At 37.1% G+C, this 15,936-nt stretch overlaps 1 protein-coding gene across 4 annotated transcripts in view; it reads left to right on the top strand.

The window, feature by feature from the left end:
• The window catches only part of aopep (aminopeptidase O (putative)), an 82,868-nt gene that overhangs the window by 33,573 nt on the left and 33,359 nt on the right, over positions 1-15,936 (top strand). For all 4 annotated transcript variants that reach the window (XM_042729911.1, XM_042729912.1, XM_042729913.1 and 1 more), the window contains exons 11-13: positions 2,752-2,812; positions 7,390-7,452; positions 8,007-8,090. In XM_042729911.1, the coding sequence (XP_042585845.1) occupies positions 2,752-2,812; positions 7,390-7,452; positions 8,007-8,090 (208 nt within the window). The remainder of the gene's footprint in view (positions 1-2,751; positions 2,813-7,389; positions 7,453-8,006; positions 8,091-15,936) is intronic.

Here is a 15,936-nt window from a genome sequence, read left to right as displayed (position 1 = left end):
CAGCTATTGGTAGCCAGTGCAAATTGATAAACAGAGGTGTGACGTGCATTATTTTCAGCTCATTAAAAATTTATCTTGCTGCAGCGTTCTGGATTAATTTGTAAAGGTTTGATAGAACTCGCTGGAAGACCTGCCAAGTGAGCATTGCAATAGTCCAGCCTGGACAGAACAAGAGCTTGAATAAGGAGTTGTGTAGTATGTTCCGAAAGAAAGATCTTCTGATCTTCTTGATGTTGAATAAAGCAAATCTGCAGGACCGGGCAGTTTTAGCAATGTGGTCTGAGAAAGTCAGAAGGACCAGAAGGTGATGGTCCTTCATTCAGCAAGAAATGTCTGATAGATATGCTGAGATGCGAGCTGCTATTGTCAGATCATCAGGATGGAATGAGAGGTGGAGTTGAGTGTCATCAGCATAGCAGTGATATGAAAAGCCATGTTTCTGAATGACAGAGCTTATTGATGCCATGTAGACAGAGAACAGAAATGGTCCAATAACTGAGCCCTGAGGCATCCCAGTAGTTAGATGTTGCAACTTGGACACCTCACCTCTCCAAGATACCTTGAAGGACCTATCTGAGAGGGAAGTCTCAAACCACTGGAGTGGGGTTTCTGAGATGCCCATTGCCAATAGGGTTGACAGGAGGATCTGGTGGTTAACTGTGCCAAAAGCAGCGGACCGATCCAGCAAGATAAGTATTGAGGATTTGGAATTCTTGCCAGTCTTAGGGCTTCAACAACAGAGCAAGGCAGTCTCGGTTGAATGTTCACTTCTGAAACCAGACTGGTTGCTGTCAAGGAGGTTGTTCTGTGTAAGAAAGGCAGAGACTTGTTTGAACACATCTCATTCAATCGTTCTTGCAATGGAAGGAAGGAGGGAAGCCGGTCTGTAGTTCTCTAAAAGAGATGGGTTAAGGGTGGGGTTCTTAAGTAGTGGGGTTATACTAGCCTGTCTAAATGCTGGGGGAAAAACACCAGTGTGTATGGATGTGTTAATGATGTGAGTGAATTACAAAGAAAGTGCAAGTAACAAATTGAATAAAAAAGACTGAAATAGTATTTTCTTTTAAAACATACTCTAGTAATCATTGTTTTGTTTATAACTTTGTGATTTTTTTTTTTACAGTATGGAGTTGCTGAATATCTTTTTTATTTAAACTATAGCAGATTTAGTTATATTGATCTGACCATAGGAATGAGAAACTACCCTTGTACACAATTATTTTTTTACTATTACTATATATTTACTATTTTTTTGACTAATCATAACCAACAAGTTTTCACATTCTTACTGTCTTTACAGGTTCTTTTGATTAGCATTTATGCTTCATTAAATCAATCGCAACATGCATTTGAGTATTTGCTTGCTTTTATTCCGCAACAACACGGCAGCAGTGTTATTTAGTAATCACAGTCCAGTGAGTTTAGTGATTTGCTCTGACACTCAGGGCTTTTCCCTCTTCGATGCTGAGATGGAAATTTCCATCCTTTCCTTTGTCATCACCTGAATGTGCTCAACTGTTGTGTCAAAGGGCCACAAGTGTTGGAGACACACTGTTCCTGTCTGAGACGGTCCATTAGTTGATTATATGTGCTTTGTGTTTGTGTGTGTGTGTATGCGTGTGTCTGCACTCTTGCACGTTAACAAGATTGATTTGGAGTGGTGAATGACTTCAATTACAGCCGGAAAAAAAATACTTTGAGAGGAGAAAAGAAAAGCAAATCTGTACTATATTATCATAAGGATTATGCACCATTCAGAGTTTAATTGAAAATTGCGATTCAAATCCTGGACCTCAAAAATCTATATCATAACAGGAGTTCTGACCATAGTCACAAAAAGTCTTTTTTCGTAGCCTTTTCATGTTTTCATGTTCATGCTTTTCATGTTTTAGTAATCATAATAAATTATATATCAATTGAAACCTTAAAACCTGAAAATTCATCCTGTGACCATTTTAAAATTGGACATTGTATTACTATGAAAATGGTACTTCAAAATCATATTATAAAATGTATTCATTCATGAATTTTGACAATTTAAGTGTGGATGCACTTTCTCGTCTAAAAGGGGGATGACACTTAAGGGGTTAAAAAGTCCAATTATAATGGAATGCAATTTAGAGAAATTCATATTACTGCTTCAGATGTAGTTTTAATGATAGTAAATAATAGCAATGACACCTTCTTTAGGTTTTATATAATTTATTATATATAACATTTTTTTTTACAATAACACTTCATAATTTTGATGTCTATATATATTTTAGACATTCATCTGGACATTTTTTGGCATTGTGTGGCAGAAAAGTAAAAATGTATTTTGATGCTTAAATTTGGGGATTATATATAATTATTCCTGTTTATTCTGGTAAAAATAAGTTAATAGATCAATAGATAAATCTATTAACAAATCAATATCAATTTAATTTAATAAAATTATCTGTGTTTTGTTTCAAACCGTATGTTCTATTTTTGAATTGCAATTTAGTAATTCCTTTTCCTGTCATTCCAGTTTAACATCCTGGGGCATGTGGCCAGTTTAATTCAAGTGCCAACTCATAAATTGAGAGGGTGCCAAATTCTAAATTTTGAACTTTGCCCAACCCAGATACTTACACACATTGCATGTAGATTTCTTGTTAAGGTTGCTTTTAATTCAAAGGATTTTCATGATTTTAAAGCACATGAAAGCAAAGCCAAAGTCCTTGATCTCTTTCAATAATTACTGAATGTATCACATTTCTCTTTCAGTCGAAGCATCACACTTGAAGCCATCATTTCAGACTGGTTAGATACACCTGAAATGCCAGAGGTAAGAAGAAGAAAGCCAAGATCTATTTTTAGACGTTTTCTTATTCAAGCCAGATTAAATACTTTATGACAGGGATCCTCAAATCTGGACCTCGAGATCCTGCAGAATAGCTCTAACCCTGATCAAACACACCTGAGCAGTGTCTTTGGGATCATTAGAAAATCACAGGTAGGTGAAGTTGATCAGGGTTGGAGCTAAACTCTGCAGCGCATTGGCAGGGGTAAGATTTGAGGACCCTTATTCAAGCCAGATTAAATACTTTATGATTATGCAAAATGAATAAAAGCAGGCTTGTTACACAACATGTAAAAGATGTATTGGTGCTACCTCTCATGCCTGTCACCCAGAATGTAAAACCATTTTTAATAGAACCTAGAGCACATGCATATATCTCTCCTGGACTGACACATGGCATGAATGAAGCAGCTTCCCTCCTGCTTTAAGATCCATTTAAACTCACCAGCATTTCTAAACTGGGCTCTTAAACAATTCAATGACTAATATGAAACCATAAATCCGTGTTTTTTTTTCTGTTTAATGTAGGATTTAGTAATCATTTTACAGTTTCAAAGGGGATTCGCTTGTGAAGATATCATGTTTCTAGCGAATACTGTGGAGGCTGTGTGTGTGGAATCTAATCTGTTGAATGAATATTGGAAGTTCTTTTTTACGTTAAGAATTATGTGTTTTATAATAATCAGCGAAGACCACAAAAGCCTTTCCGTTCATCCATTCTGAGTCTAAGTCTAAAAAAAAATGCGTTTGAACATTCATCTCTCTCCCTTCCAGCACAGTTTGTCTCAGTTTTGTGCTTGATATACACTCATTCGCCAACTAGACTGACGTGTGGTGCCGTTTTCATTGACGCCGCCATTGGATCTAATGACACGTGGCTGCCAAAATCAGCACTGGAACAGTTTCACTTTTGGATAAAATCCTTGTTTTTTCCCCTGTTTGAAGCCATCACTTTGACTTTAAAAATATGTTCTTCTCAAACGTTCCTCTAAATAAATAATGGCAGGAAATAGTTGAACCCCATAATAAACAATCAGCCACATACACACACACACACATACAAAAGGGAGGGATGAGATGGGAACTTTTTTTTTTTTTTTTTGCATTGTGCTATTTTTAAGACAGCAAACATTTGAGCGAGCATAATAAGTCGCTATATCTGCACATTGAGGTGGGTTTGAGGCTGGGACAATCTGAATCTCATGACCTCCCTTGACTTCGCTCACTGTGGGTTGATGCTGAAAGGATATGCGCAGAGCAGCCTACCAAATCCCAATCCTGACGTGTACCTTTTGTAGAGAAAAGCAAAGCAGCTTTCAGGTCATTAGCTGGGGTGCGGCTGTATGGCAATAACTGTGCTTCAAGACATTTGGATTCTCAGAGGCAAATTTAAGCTGTTTTTTGACAACTGGAGCTCTGTTCCAGAGCCTACAGTAGCAGGCACCCTGTTGCCTACATAGAATGGGTTCTTCTTAGGCAGCATCCTAGATCTCATTGGACAGATATGGAAAGTACATAGCAGCTTACAAGTACTCCACTCAGAAGACTTGACTTGCAATTGATTTCAATAGAGTTTGATGTTAGCAAGTTGCTAAGCTAACAGCGCAATTCTCTAGAATGAAAAAAAAATTGGTTTTGGAACACAGCATAGGTGGCATTCACTTAAGTGCCAAATCCACTGCCACCTTAGTGATCAGGAGCAAGTTCATGTCCAGTTATTTTAGCACTCAAAAGAGGAACTGAGTGTGTGTGTGTTTGAGGGATGGGTTTGAGAGTGTGTGAGTGTGCATTTCTGTCCACATTTTACTTTTTGAGTGTGTGTGTTTGTTAGCTTAGATACAACTACAACACAAAATATAGTGCTGGGCCGCTTTCTTTCTTAAGAAAAAAATAAATCTTTTTGAGAAAAAAAAATGTCTATGAGTGAAAAAACTCGCTGGCAAAAGACTAGCAATGAGCAACAGCTAATTAAATCCCATGTCTCACCAAATGCTGTCTAAACATTTTATTTTTTTGTGCCAGTCCGTGTAAAAATCATCTGCAATCCATTTCTTTGTGTTATTTGTTGACATGCTGAATCAGCTGTTGTGTTGCTTTGTATGTGAAATTTTACTAGAATTTAGAAATTTGGAATCATAATTTTAGTCAGTAATGGGAATATTCTAATTTAATGTGTAGTAATTTATGTACAATCAGTAGTTTGCATTTAGTTGTGTAAAGAATGCCTAAACATAAATGAAAACAATAAGCTTAGCCTATAGTTATTATGATGACGATTACAAAGACGAATATGTTTTGTTCATCAATGAAACATATCAAGCACAAGACCAGGAATGTGTGTTAAGAAAGTAGGAAGGATCTGATCATTTAACAGATGATGAAGTATAAAAACCCATCTCAAGTTCAGACAGAGAGCTGTGAGAGCAGTTTGCACATCTGTCATAGTAAAAAGCAGCTGTCGCTGTTGTGCCGCCAACACAAGGCCAACATCCCACTGTTAACTGTTCAACACCAATTTAGTTCGGAGTGCGCCGTGTTTAGGAGTTCATACAGACGTACTAATACAGAAATACTACATTTACCGTATATACAATCAGCATGTGTGAGATGGGAGTTTGCGAGTGTGTCTGTGTGCGTATTTTACGAGTTTGGCAGTAAGAGGGGGCTGATTGCAGAGTCTTGCAGGCGCACAAAGGCCTGGCTGTGCCGGGAATGAACCAGACAATCTGGGCCGTAAAACTGCTATGTGTGGTATCCAAGTTAACAATGGCAGTTTGCAGCCCGAGAGTCAAATTCTGCTCTGCCCACTCTCCATTCCCGAAAGTGCACAAGAGTCCAAAAACACACATATATAGACACGCAGACTTACTTTCTCTTCTCCCTGGGGTAAAAAAAATACATTTATTTAACTCTTAAAGTGGCTAATAATAATGTCATACACGCACATAAAGAAGCACTTTGTTGAGGAGAGGTGTGCTACTTCTCTAAGCAATCTGAATTAGAATTTTCGCTTGGCAGACAATAAAACGGATGAAAAAATTCATTGACTTGTATTTAAAGAGAATCCCAAGCCATATTTTTGGAATCAGAATGTCTTGGCCGTTATTCAGACTGCATGGGAAATCAGTGTTTTTTGTTTTTTGTTTTGTTTTGTTTTGTTTTTTTTTTGTTTTTTTTTGTTTTGTTTTGTTTTTTTTTTTTTTTTTTGTTTGAGTTTTTTTATTTGTTTGTTGACTGATTTGAGTTTTTTCTTATAATTGGAAACAATTTCATTAATTATCCTTATAAAATAATTTGTTTGCATTTTTTATAGAATATGTAGGTTTTTTTTTTTCAGATTTTATAACATTTATATTTAATGCCAGTGTTTAAATTATATAATTTTCACACTAACTTTGGAAGCAAAAAACTAAAAAAGAATGAAAAAGAAAAAACAGCACACACACACAAAATTTAATAAAACATAAAACTAACCGTCATAGAGATAAAACTACTACATAATCTACTTAAAGAAAAAAAGAATAAAACTGAAATAAAACTAAAAAAACTATGATGACCCTCCTTCAAATTACAAAGCTAATATGCTTTAGGTGTGATCGAAAGAAAGATCAGATTTTTGCTGCCTGTCTGAACAAGACTTGAGGATATGGGCTCTTTTTACCTGAACCAGTAAATAACCCTCTAGCAACCGATCAATCACATAGCAACGCCTTGGTGAACAATCACAACACTCACACACATTTTCTCAAGAAGAGGTGTAAAAATGTCTTTGGTTTTATTATTAAACCAGATTATCATTTGAATGAACTTTGATGTACCATGGTATTTGAATGTACTAATACCTGATACCATCACTTGACGTTTTTGAAATGGATAGGGGACATCATTGGGTCTGTTTTCTCTCCTCTTATCTCCCACATGTTTCTTATTACCTGCGAGAGGCCGTGTCAGCCTGCCTGTGAGATCCTTCTATACCTGCCTTTGTGTTTACACACCTCTACGCACACACAGCTCATCAGTTTTAAAGAGACATTCCCTCTGAAAGCAGTGGCCCCGAGAGAAGTGTGTGTGTGTGACAGAGAGAAATAGACAAATGGCCCCTCCTCTGGCTGCACGGGGAGTGAACGCTGTTGATTACAATGAAGCTTTGCTCCCAGACCTTTTACTGCTGCTACTGCCGTCTGCTCCCCCACACGCACACCTCATCTCTCTGCCTCCTCCTTTTCTCACTCGCTCCCCTCCTTTCTCTTTCCTCCCTCTCTCAGTGAGGGAAGGTATTCAGTGCGCCAACAGTGCAAGCTTTAATAAGGTTAAGTGCAGCGCGAGCGTGCAGAAGATCTCACAGGAGTCGTGAGCGAGGATCTTTAGAAGAGAACTCCTCCATTTCAACTAAATGAGGGAATTTTGTCCTCGGTTTTATCCTGGTCGCAGAGCTTGCTGTGTCGAGTGGTTAGTTCCCATCAAGGAACAAGTGATTCTCTCTCTCTCTCTCTCTCTCTGTCTCTCTCTCTCTCTCTCTCTCTCTCCACTCAACATTCTGCTGATCTCTTCCTCTTGTTCAGTGGCTGAGGGACGCCTGCTCAGAATGGTTGCGGACTCCAGTGGTGCAAGAAGTCAAGGAAGAGGTAAAGCACTTTTTTAACTCTTAAAGCTCCCATTGAACACCTGTTTATATCTTACTTCCTTTGCAGATTGATAGTTCTTTACTGCATTACCTGTAGCACTTCATATGCTTCATTCATAACTTTTACAACAACTGTGGATCTTCAGTTTTGAGAGCATGTTTGTGGTTTGAACCGTTTTCATTGTGTAATTGTGGGTAGTATTTGCTGTTTCTTGTACCTGGAGCATCCCTCAGTGGCTAAGAGAGGAAATCACACAGTTAGAAGGTGTATTTTTGGTTTGTGAGAAGTGAAGGATTTTACCCTGATGTTTTGTGTTTAGTGTCTTTCAGTCGTTGTATCTGTTTCTCTGATGTTTAAAATGACGTCCTTCAGCTCAGAAACTGTTGAATTGAGCTTGTATGTTCTGAGTGCATCATGTTTAACTATTTGATTTCCGAAGGCGAATGTGGTGTGGCAGGTATTTTACGATGTCTTTGTCTATCTCACCTTCTCACTTTATCTCTCTCACTCTCTCTTTCTCTCTCTCCCGCCCTCCTCTGCCTCCTCTTCCGCAGGTTGCAAAATGGATTCACTTCAGTGGCTCTGGTGGAAAGGGCAGCAAGCGGAAAAGAGCAGGGCCCAAGGTTAACTTCAAAGAGGTAAGACCCCACCAAGCAGGCTTTAAATAGATCTCATCCCACCCGTTTGTCTTCCCTGCATCTCTCCCTAATAATTTCCACCTCAGCTCAGTCACTCCAGATTAGGCAACGTCTGGAGTTTTGCTTAATCATGCCTAATCAAGTACTCCAACTTCTGCTCTTCTCAAGTTGCTGTTTAAAATTCATTCAAGTTTGCACATAGTTTTGTTTTGGAGCACTGCTATCAGATTTTAGTGCACAGATGATGTACTGAAGGGCATTGAATCCTGGAGAAGGGCTCACGCATACGCCCGTCTCGTGTGTCTGCCCCTTGGCCAGCTAATAACAGAAGAAAAAAATCAAGGCACGGTCTGAAATAGCTTGTGCCATGCCATGTGATGGCAGTGAGTCACTCCTTTGAGGTTTAGCTACAAAATGGCTGATCTCCTGCCAGGGGAGATACCTGTTGCTCATTCTGCGTGAGTTTATGCATGTGCATGAGCGTGATGTTTTTGTGTATTCTTTTTCTCTCTGTGTTTATCGAAACTTCGAAGTTATGCATACGTGTATACAGATTCCTCCATAAGTCTTCACCCAAATTGTCAAACAGTTTGTCTCGCTGAAACTCACGCACATGTGGAATCTGCACGACGACTGGCTGTACACCAAACAGTGCGGTCAAGCCTCTATTAAAGTATGTTCACAAATCAGACGGCAGAATTAGCATCATAAACTCCTGCGTGTGTGTGTTGAGCGGGTGTATTGCGTGTTTCATCTAGTGTGATTTAGGTTATGTCATCTTCAAGTTTCAGCACTGATGTAATGTCTGCCCCGATATCCTGTTGTTGTCACTTCAGTGGTAGGTGTGTATATTTGTGTGTGTCAGTGGCTGTAGCTAAGAGATTATTCTGTCTGAATATGTCTTAGTCAAAGACATTCTTAAGTGTTAGGTTTTACAGCTGCTACCAGGGGCTTAGTTTGTGGAGGGATAGGGGGGATATAACCCCCCACCAATAACCAAAACTAGCAAATACAACCCCCCCCCCCATATTTATACCATAGTTAATGGAAACCTCGAATCAGGCTATTAATAAATTATTTAAATCAAGCCTTCTGTGCTTTTATAAGCATTACCTTCACGTACGAACCAAACGGAGCAGTTATCAGCACAATATGACTGGAGCACAGTTCTCAAGCAGCGTGCATCACGTATACTTTGTGCGCGTTCACCGGCGCGCTTGAGAAGTGTGATAAGATTTGCACGAGCCATTCCTATCTATCGCGAAGCTGATGGTCAAATATGTGATCTATTTGAATTATTTAGAGAAACAGCCACTTTAAATGCTATGAAGAAAGTGGAACAATATCTAAAAAAGGCAAATAACTAAAAAAAAAGACTGATGAAAAGAGGAGAAAACCTCTTGAACCAGCACAAATATTAAAATCTTTTTAAACTACTCATGACCACCTTTACTAGAATTTATTACGTTTTATTGTAGGCTTATTTATTGTGTAAAATTTAGTCTAACTTGTTGTAGAATCTATGTTAGATAATCTGTTAAAATAATAGATTTTTTCCCTATAGATTTATATTACAACTGTAGCATATCGTAGCTATTGGTTCTAAATGTTCAGGCGGTTGTTTCTTCATAGCAAATGCCATATTGATTAATTAAAAAAAGACTTATTGGCCTGGTAATGATTTATAGGCTAGTCTTATTATAATAAATGCTACAGTTAAGAACTATGGTACATGGCCTTCATATATTCCAAAAGATGGCATAAATTAAATCATTAAGAGCCTGATGAACTGTTAAGGAGTAAGAAAAACAGTATCAATATAAGAAACTGTTAAGTTACAGTAGATTGGCATGTTGAATTAGAACTTTTTGTCAAACTATAGCTCATAAATGCCTAAATAATATAAAATACATTACACACACACACACGTATGTATATGTGTATATGTGACACTGGAACAAGTATTAAGTTTTTGGTTTTTGTTTTTTGTTTTTGGCAATAGTAAATTGTAAATTGTATATTGTTTTTAGATTTTTCTTTTATGCCAAAATCATTAGGATATTAAGTAAAGATCATGTTCAATGAAGATATTTTGTAAATTGCCTACTGCAAATATATCAAAACTTAATTTTTGATTAGTAATATGCATTGTTAAGGACTTCATTTGGACAACTTTAAAGGCAATTTTCTCAGTATTTAGATTTTTTTGCACCCTCAGATTCCAGATTTTCAAATAGTTGTATCTCGACCAAATATTGTCCTATCCTAATAAACCATGCATCAATTGAAAGCTTATTTATTCAGCTATTTATTTATTACTTTATTGTACCAACTTTGCATAGATAATAGAACAAACGACCATTTCACAGAAATAAATATATAAGCAAACAAACAAATAAATAAACCTTATGAGTGAGCATGATCTGGGGACACTACTAAAACAGTTCATGATTCAACTCCCAACCCCCCCCCCCCCCCAATGATCAAATTAAAACTACGCCCTTGGCTGCTACCATCTGAAGTGTTAACCCTTACTGAAAGTATTGTGGGGGTGCCAAGGTATAGTGCTAATGTCTTATGGTAATTCAGTGGTATTTTGATATGCATAAGGGTTCAAAAATCTGAGATCACTAATAATGTTATTTATTTATTTTTTTAGTTAAAATAAAATAAAAAAACATAGTGTATTATATTATTTTAGGTTTAGGATTTGATTTCCTAATAATATCATATATCAATTTTAATTTGATGTCTTTGTTTTAAATGATTCAAAACCTTCCTTACATTAAAGTTAAATCATTATAAATTATAAGAAATTATAGTCTAATATAATATTTATTTTAATTCTTTTATATGATATTTTAGGATTTTAAATAATTTAGCAAAAGTTATGACAAACAAAAACTACATAATGTTCTTCATTTTAAGTCTTAACTTCTTTTTTAGATTAAAATAAATAAAAAATATCTTAAAGCTTGAATTTATTTATTAGGATTCAGAAAAATTGCAAAAATATTTAGGATTTTAGATCATTTAAAAAAATATGCCAAAAAACTATATAATGTTCTTAATTTTAAGTCTTAACCTAACTTAACTTTAACTCTTTTTTTAACTTATTTTCCTGAAACTTTTCTTTTAGATTTAGATTAATAAATATATATATATAATATAATAATATAAATATATATATAATATAATATAATATAATATAATCTTTTTCTAGGTTTAAATATAAAACACAAAAATAGATTTTTTCAGTTTGGTCGTTTTGGACCCCATTACATACCATTTATGGAATAATTGGCATATTCTTGTGCCATGATATTTCGAGTGAATTGACGTGTACTCACCGATTTATCATATTTAACCAATTTACTCATCATGCAGCTCTAGTTGGGGTATTTATAATATGAACATGTTTTACAGATGTTAGCTGTGAGACCTTCCCACACCACACCTCTCTGAACAAGTAGAGAAGCTCAGTCTGTCTGGCACCTGGCGAATTGACACATTTGTTACATGTAACTTCAGAGAACAGTGATGGGGGGGTGTATATCGGGAGAGACAGGCCCATGAAAGAGAAGAAAGACCAATTACACTCCACAGTTACAGGCTCTGTACAATGACCAGGGTGGGGACAGAGGGAGAAAGAGAGAGAGCCAGCGATTGTTTGAAGTGGTGCCATAAAAGCCAACCTGAAAGGAAACACTGGTGACCCCTCCTCTCCTCTCCTCATGCCCCCTTCCTCTCGCACCCCACCCCACTCCCTGCTTGTGTAAGGCGGTGGGAGCCCCTGGCTCTTTCCAGGTGTATTTTATATTGCACATTCATGGACTTCAAAAGCAGGCGCCCCATCCTCAGCTCACCCATAAATCAAGCTCAGGCCGGGCCCTTAAAGTGACAGAGAGGCGAGAGGAGAGCATGTGGGCCTACAGGCAGTGCAGCGAACGCTCTCTCATAGGTAATTACATCATAGGTAATTGGCACTGTTCAGGTCCAGACACCCCCCGCTAACCCCAGACTGAGATCAGGGTCACTTTAATGTGAAATGAAAGTTTTGGGCCGGAAAAGAATGGGGTTTTATTACCTCCCATTTGAGCGTGTGTGGGTGTGTGTGTTTGGGGAGTTGCTGTGCTATATTAGTTACGCTTTGTGATAATGAGCTTCATTTTGCTCCATTTTCATCCAAAGCCAAGCCAAGCTAATGAGAGAGCCTGTCTGCACTGGCTAATCACAGAGACAGAGGGACCGACCTCTAGTACGGTCTCAAACATTATCTAACCTCCACATATATAGCTGCTACCACTCTAGTTTTCATGTAATTATTGCCATTTTTATGCTTTTATTTATAGGGACAGTAAAGAAAGGATAGAAAGATTTGGAGAAATGATAGGTAAATGGGATGCCAGACTTAAACTTGCATCACACTCATTTAACCACTGCACCGCAAGGATATTGTTGGTGGTTTAGGCCATATTGTTGGTTTTGGGAACAGGTAATCTAAAGGCTAGACACTATAGGAAGTTCCTCAATGCTCTGAGGTTTGGCTCTTGTGAAATCTTTCTTTGTATATACAGTGTCAAAGAAAGGAATGCTGGGTTGTCTGAAATTAAGGTCACATTCATGAGTAACATAATCCTTCCCTTAGACCGCAGCGCCTGAAACCATAGTGACACGCAGATACACTGAACTCCTAATCTATATTCTTCATGGTCATTTCTGCAATTTCTTTTTTCGGCATTTGTTTTATACGGTCGTGTACTCCTTTGAATGTTCGCTGGAATGTAAATGTGTTTTTGAGCCTAATCCAAATTCCTGTTGTGTGCTGACATTACCGTTACTCTGTGTAACCAAATGGATGTTCCTGTGGCCCGTTCGATATTTTTGCGGTAATGTACACCACTCAGGTTTTTCTTTGCAAGCCTCTGACAGCATAAACCCATTTTCCTTTTTACTACCATGCACAGAGATGTCCAACAGAGTGCTTGATTGCCATGACCTGTTTCTTTCTGTTCCTCAGAGTCTCAAACTCACTCTTTCCCTGAATTTTTTTCCGTGTTGCCGCATCCTGAACCCAAAGCTGATTTATGGAAATGGGGGAAGAGGTAAAGGAAGTAGGCCCCTCAATCCAGATCCTCTCCAAAGACCCGAGAGCACAAATTGACAGACAGTAGGTCTAATGTCTGAAGTTGTGTGTATGTGTGATGTGATAGAAAGGAGGATGTCTGCGTTTAGTGAATATTTTGGCATCAGACGAGACACGAGTCAATCCAAAAATGCACGGTTACGTGCGACTGCCAGGGCTGGAATCTCATTTGCACTGTTATTAGAGACGAGCTCAGTTTGGTGGGATCCATGAGAAACAACAAACAGAAAGATCCATAAACAAAAGCAAAATAAGACTGACTTTTTCACTCGCTTCCCTTCCTTTGCCAGAAGTAAAAGGAAGAGGTGAGGTGGAGGTGTCCTCCATTACTCCTGACTCATTCCTCACATGAGCTAACTGCACGTCAGGGAAAATACAGGAATATAAAGGAGCTAATGCTGATATTGGCAGGATAGTGCCTCGCATATAGACAGACAAATACATCATATCATATTTTCCTAATCAGTATATTTGTGGTTTTCCAGTAAAAAAAAAAAGAGAAAAAAATATTGAAATATTTGAAAGATTTTTGATATAATGATCTCACTGGTAAATTATTTATATTTATTTATTTATTAAGTGGTGTTGTTATGTGTAAACCTTACTAAAATGTGTATCACATGTGTAAAAATAAACTTTACTCAAAAAATATTCTTTAAGAGATGAGGTTTGTAAAGGGCAAAAAATTAAGGTCTGTAAATTTGTTTTTTTTTTTTTTAAATAAAAAATTTAAATTGATTTAAAACCGATAATATGATAATGATTTTTGTTGTTTTTGTAAATTTGTACTAAATAAACAGAGAAAACAAAATTTTCCAATGTGTAAAAAAAAAGCTTTACAATACAGATTCTTTCATTAAATATTCTCATTTATTTAATATCTGTATACTTTAATCAGTATAAACAAAATCAGTGAACTATTGCATTTATTCATTTATCTGAGCCATAAAATCAGTATAATATATCTTAAATTAAATGTAATATAATAATACAATATATTTATTTAAATAATTTTTTAACCTATCTAAGTTTTTTTTCTCATTGTTTTATGTCTAAACTAAGAGTTTCACAGTGAAATAGGGAAAAAAAAATTACATAGTTTTGCTTTATGTAAATTTGTCCAGTTTTGTGTGTTTTTACCATAAAACCTGAGAAAAATACAGAGATTTTTATGTGGTGTAGGAGTGTGTGTGGATGTGGGTGAGAAGAGAGAGATGTCACATGTGTCTCTTGTCTGCATGTGTGGGAATGATCCAGGGTCCATGTCCAATTGCGGAGGAGCAAGAGAAGGGCAGAGGCTGTGGAGAGGAACAAATGCTAGAGAGAATAAACTATAAAGTCATGTGCTTTTTATTACACTCACACACACACTACACTTCACATTCCTCACATCAGAGGGGTTTATACAACATGCAATCATTTAACCAGAAACGTTATTTTAAGTTTGAATGAATTTAAACTTCAAAGTCAGATGCAGATCAACTCAAAGCTGTAACCAGTATCGCCAACTGGATGACTGACTATGGTTATGAAAACCTAAACATTGCACATGTGCTGGTGTGTTTGAAGTGTGGCCTGGTTTAATACACGCTTTTTAGTGTTGAATTGATTTTGTTTAAAGTTAACATCTACAGAACGTCTACTATAAAATAATGAAATTATCAATATCTATGTTGCTTGCAAATCAATTTCAATGGCCGTCAATGATGCTCTTAAGACGCAGATGATGTATTTACGACATTTACTGTACCTGTTGAAAACCATTGCCATGCAGGCGAATGCTGGAAGTTTCTCCACGTTTTTCCTGTTATTGAGGCTGAATTCCTGGATATGCGTGTGTATTAGCTTTAGCCTGCACACACGTGTGCATTTTTATTGTGAATTGCATGGCTGAGAATTTCCACAGTCTGCTTTGTGCTATATGAGGATGCAATAAGCCATGTTCTCAAAAGAGCTCTTGCGTCCAACTTTCTATGCAAGCCCATCATAATCAGCAAACCTCATATAGCTGATGGCTTTTATTTGATACGGTAATTGGGCACACTCGCTCACTAGAGAACAGCATAGAGGATTGTAATGTAGACCCAGGGTCTTTAAAAGCCAGAGCATTATATGAACAGTATGTATATAAAAGGCTCTGCCGCTCCTGATGCACGAAAGCAGAACTCTTGCGGTCTCTCAGTTTTTTCTCTCCTTCAAGCATAGAGCACTTTAACATGTGTCTGGAGACTTCTGGGTTTTAATGTGGTGTTCAGCATAAGCTTAAAAGGATAGTTTACCCAAAAATTAAAATTCTGTCTTCAATAATTCATGTTGTTCCAAATCTGTATGACTTTCTTTCCAGTGTTGTTTTGGACCCCATTGACTTCCACTGTAAAAAAACGTTCTTCAAAATATATATTTTTTTTGTTCTATATTGCAGAAGTATACAATAACATTTACAACATTTTTGGCATACTCTTTTGCCCCAGTCACAGCTCTTGGGAGGAATAGTGATAGAGGTTGCTTGATCTGTGACTCATATGGAAAGTTTGTTTCGACAATTTCTTCAGCATAAGGGACACAAATATCATTGTATTATGTGATTCAGATCATTATGTTTTTAATCAGCAAACACTCACTTTTCTCTCAACAGCCTAAGCTGAACTTTTTTTCTGAGGAATAGGGCTTGAATCTTTTTACGTGAGTGGTTTCCTCACC

Source organism: Cyprinus carpio, chromosome B8, assembly GCF_018340385.1.
Source record: "Cyprinus carpio isolate SPL01 chromosome B8, ASM1834038v1, whole genome shotgun sequence".
Classification (NCBI taxonomy): Eukaryota; Metazoa; Chordata; class Actinopteri; order Cypriniformes; family Cyprinidae; genus Cyprinus; species Cyprinus carpio.
Note: the sequence above shows the minus strand (reverse complement) of the source record. Positions and strands in the feature narration are given on the sequence as shown.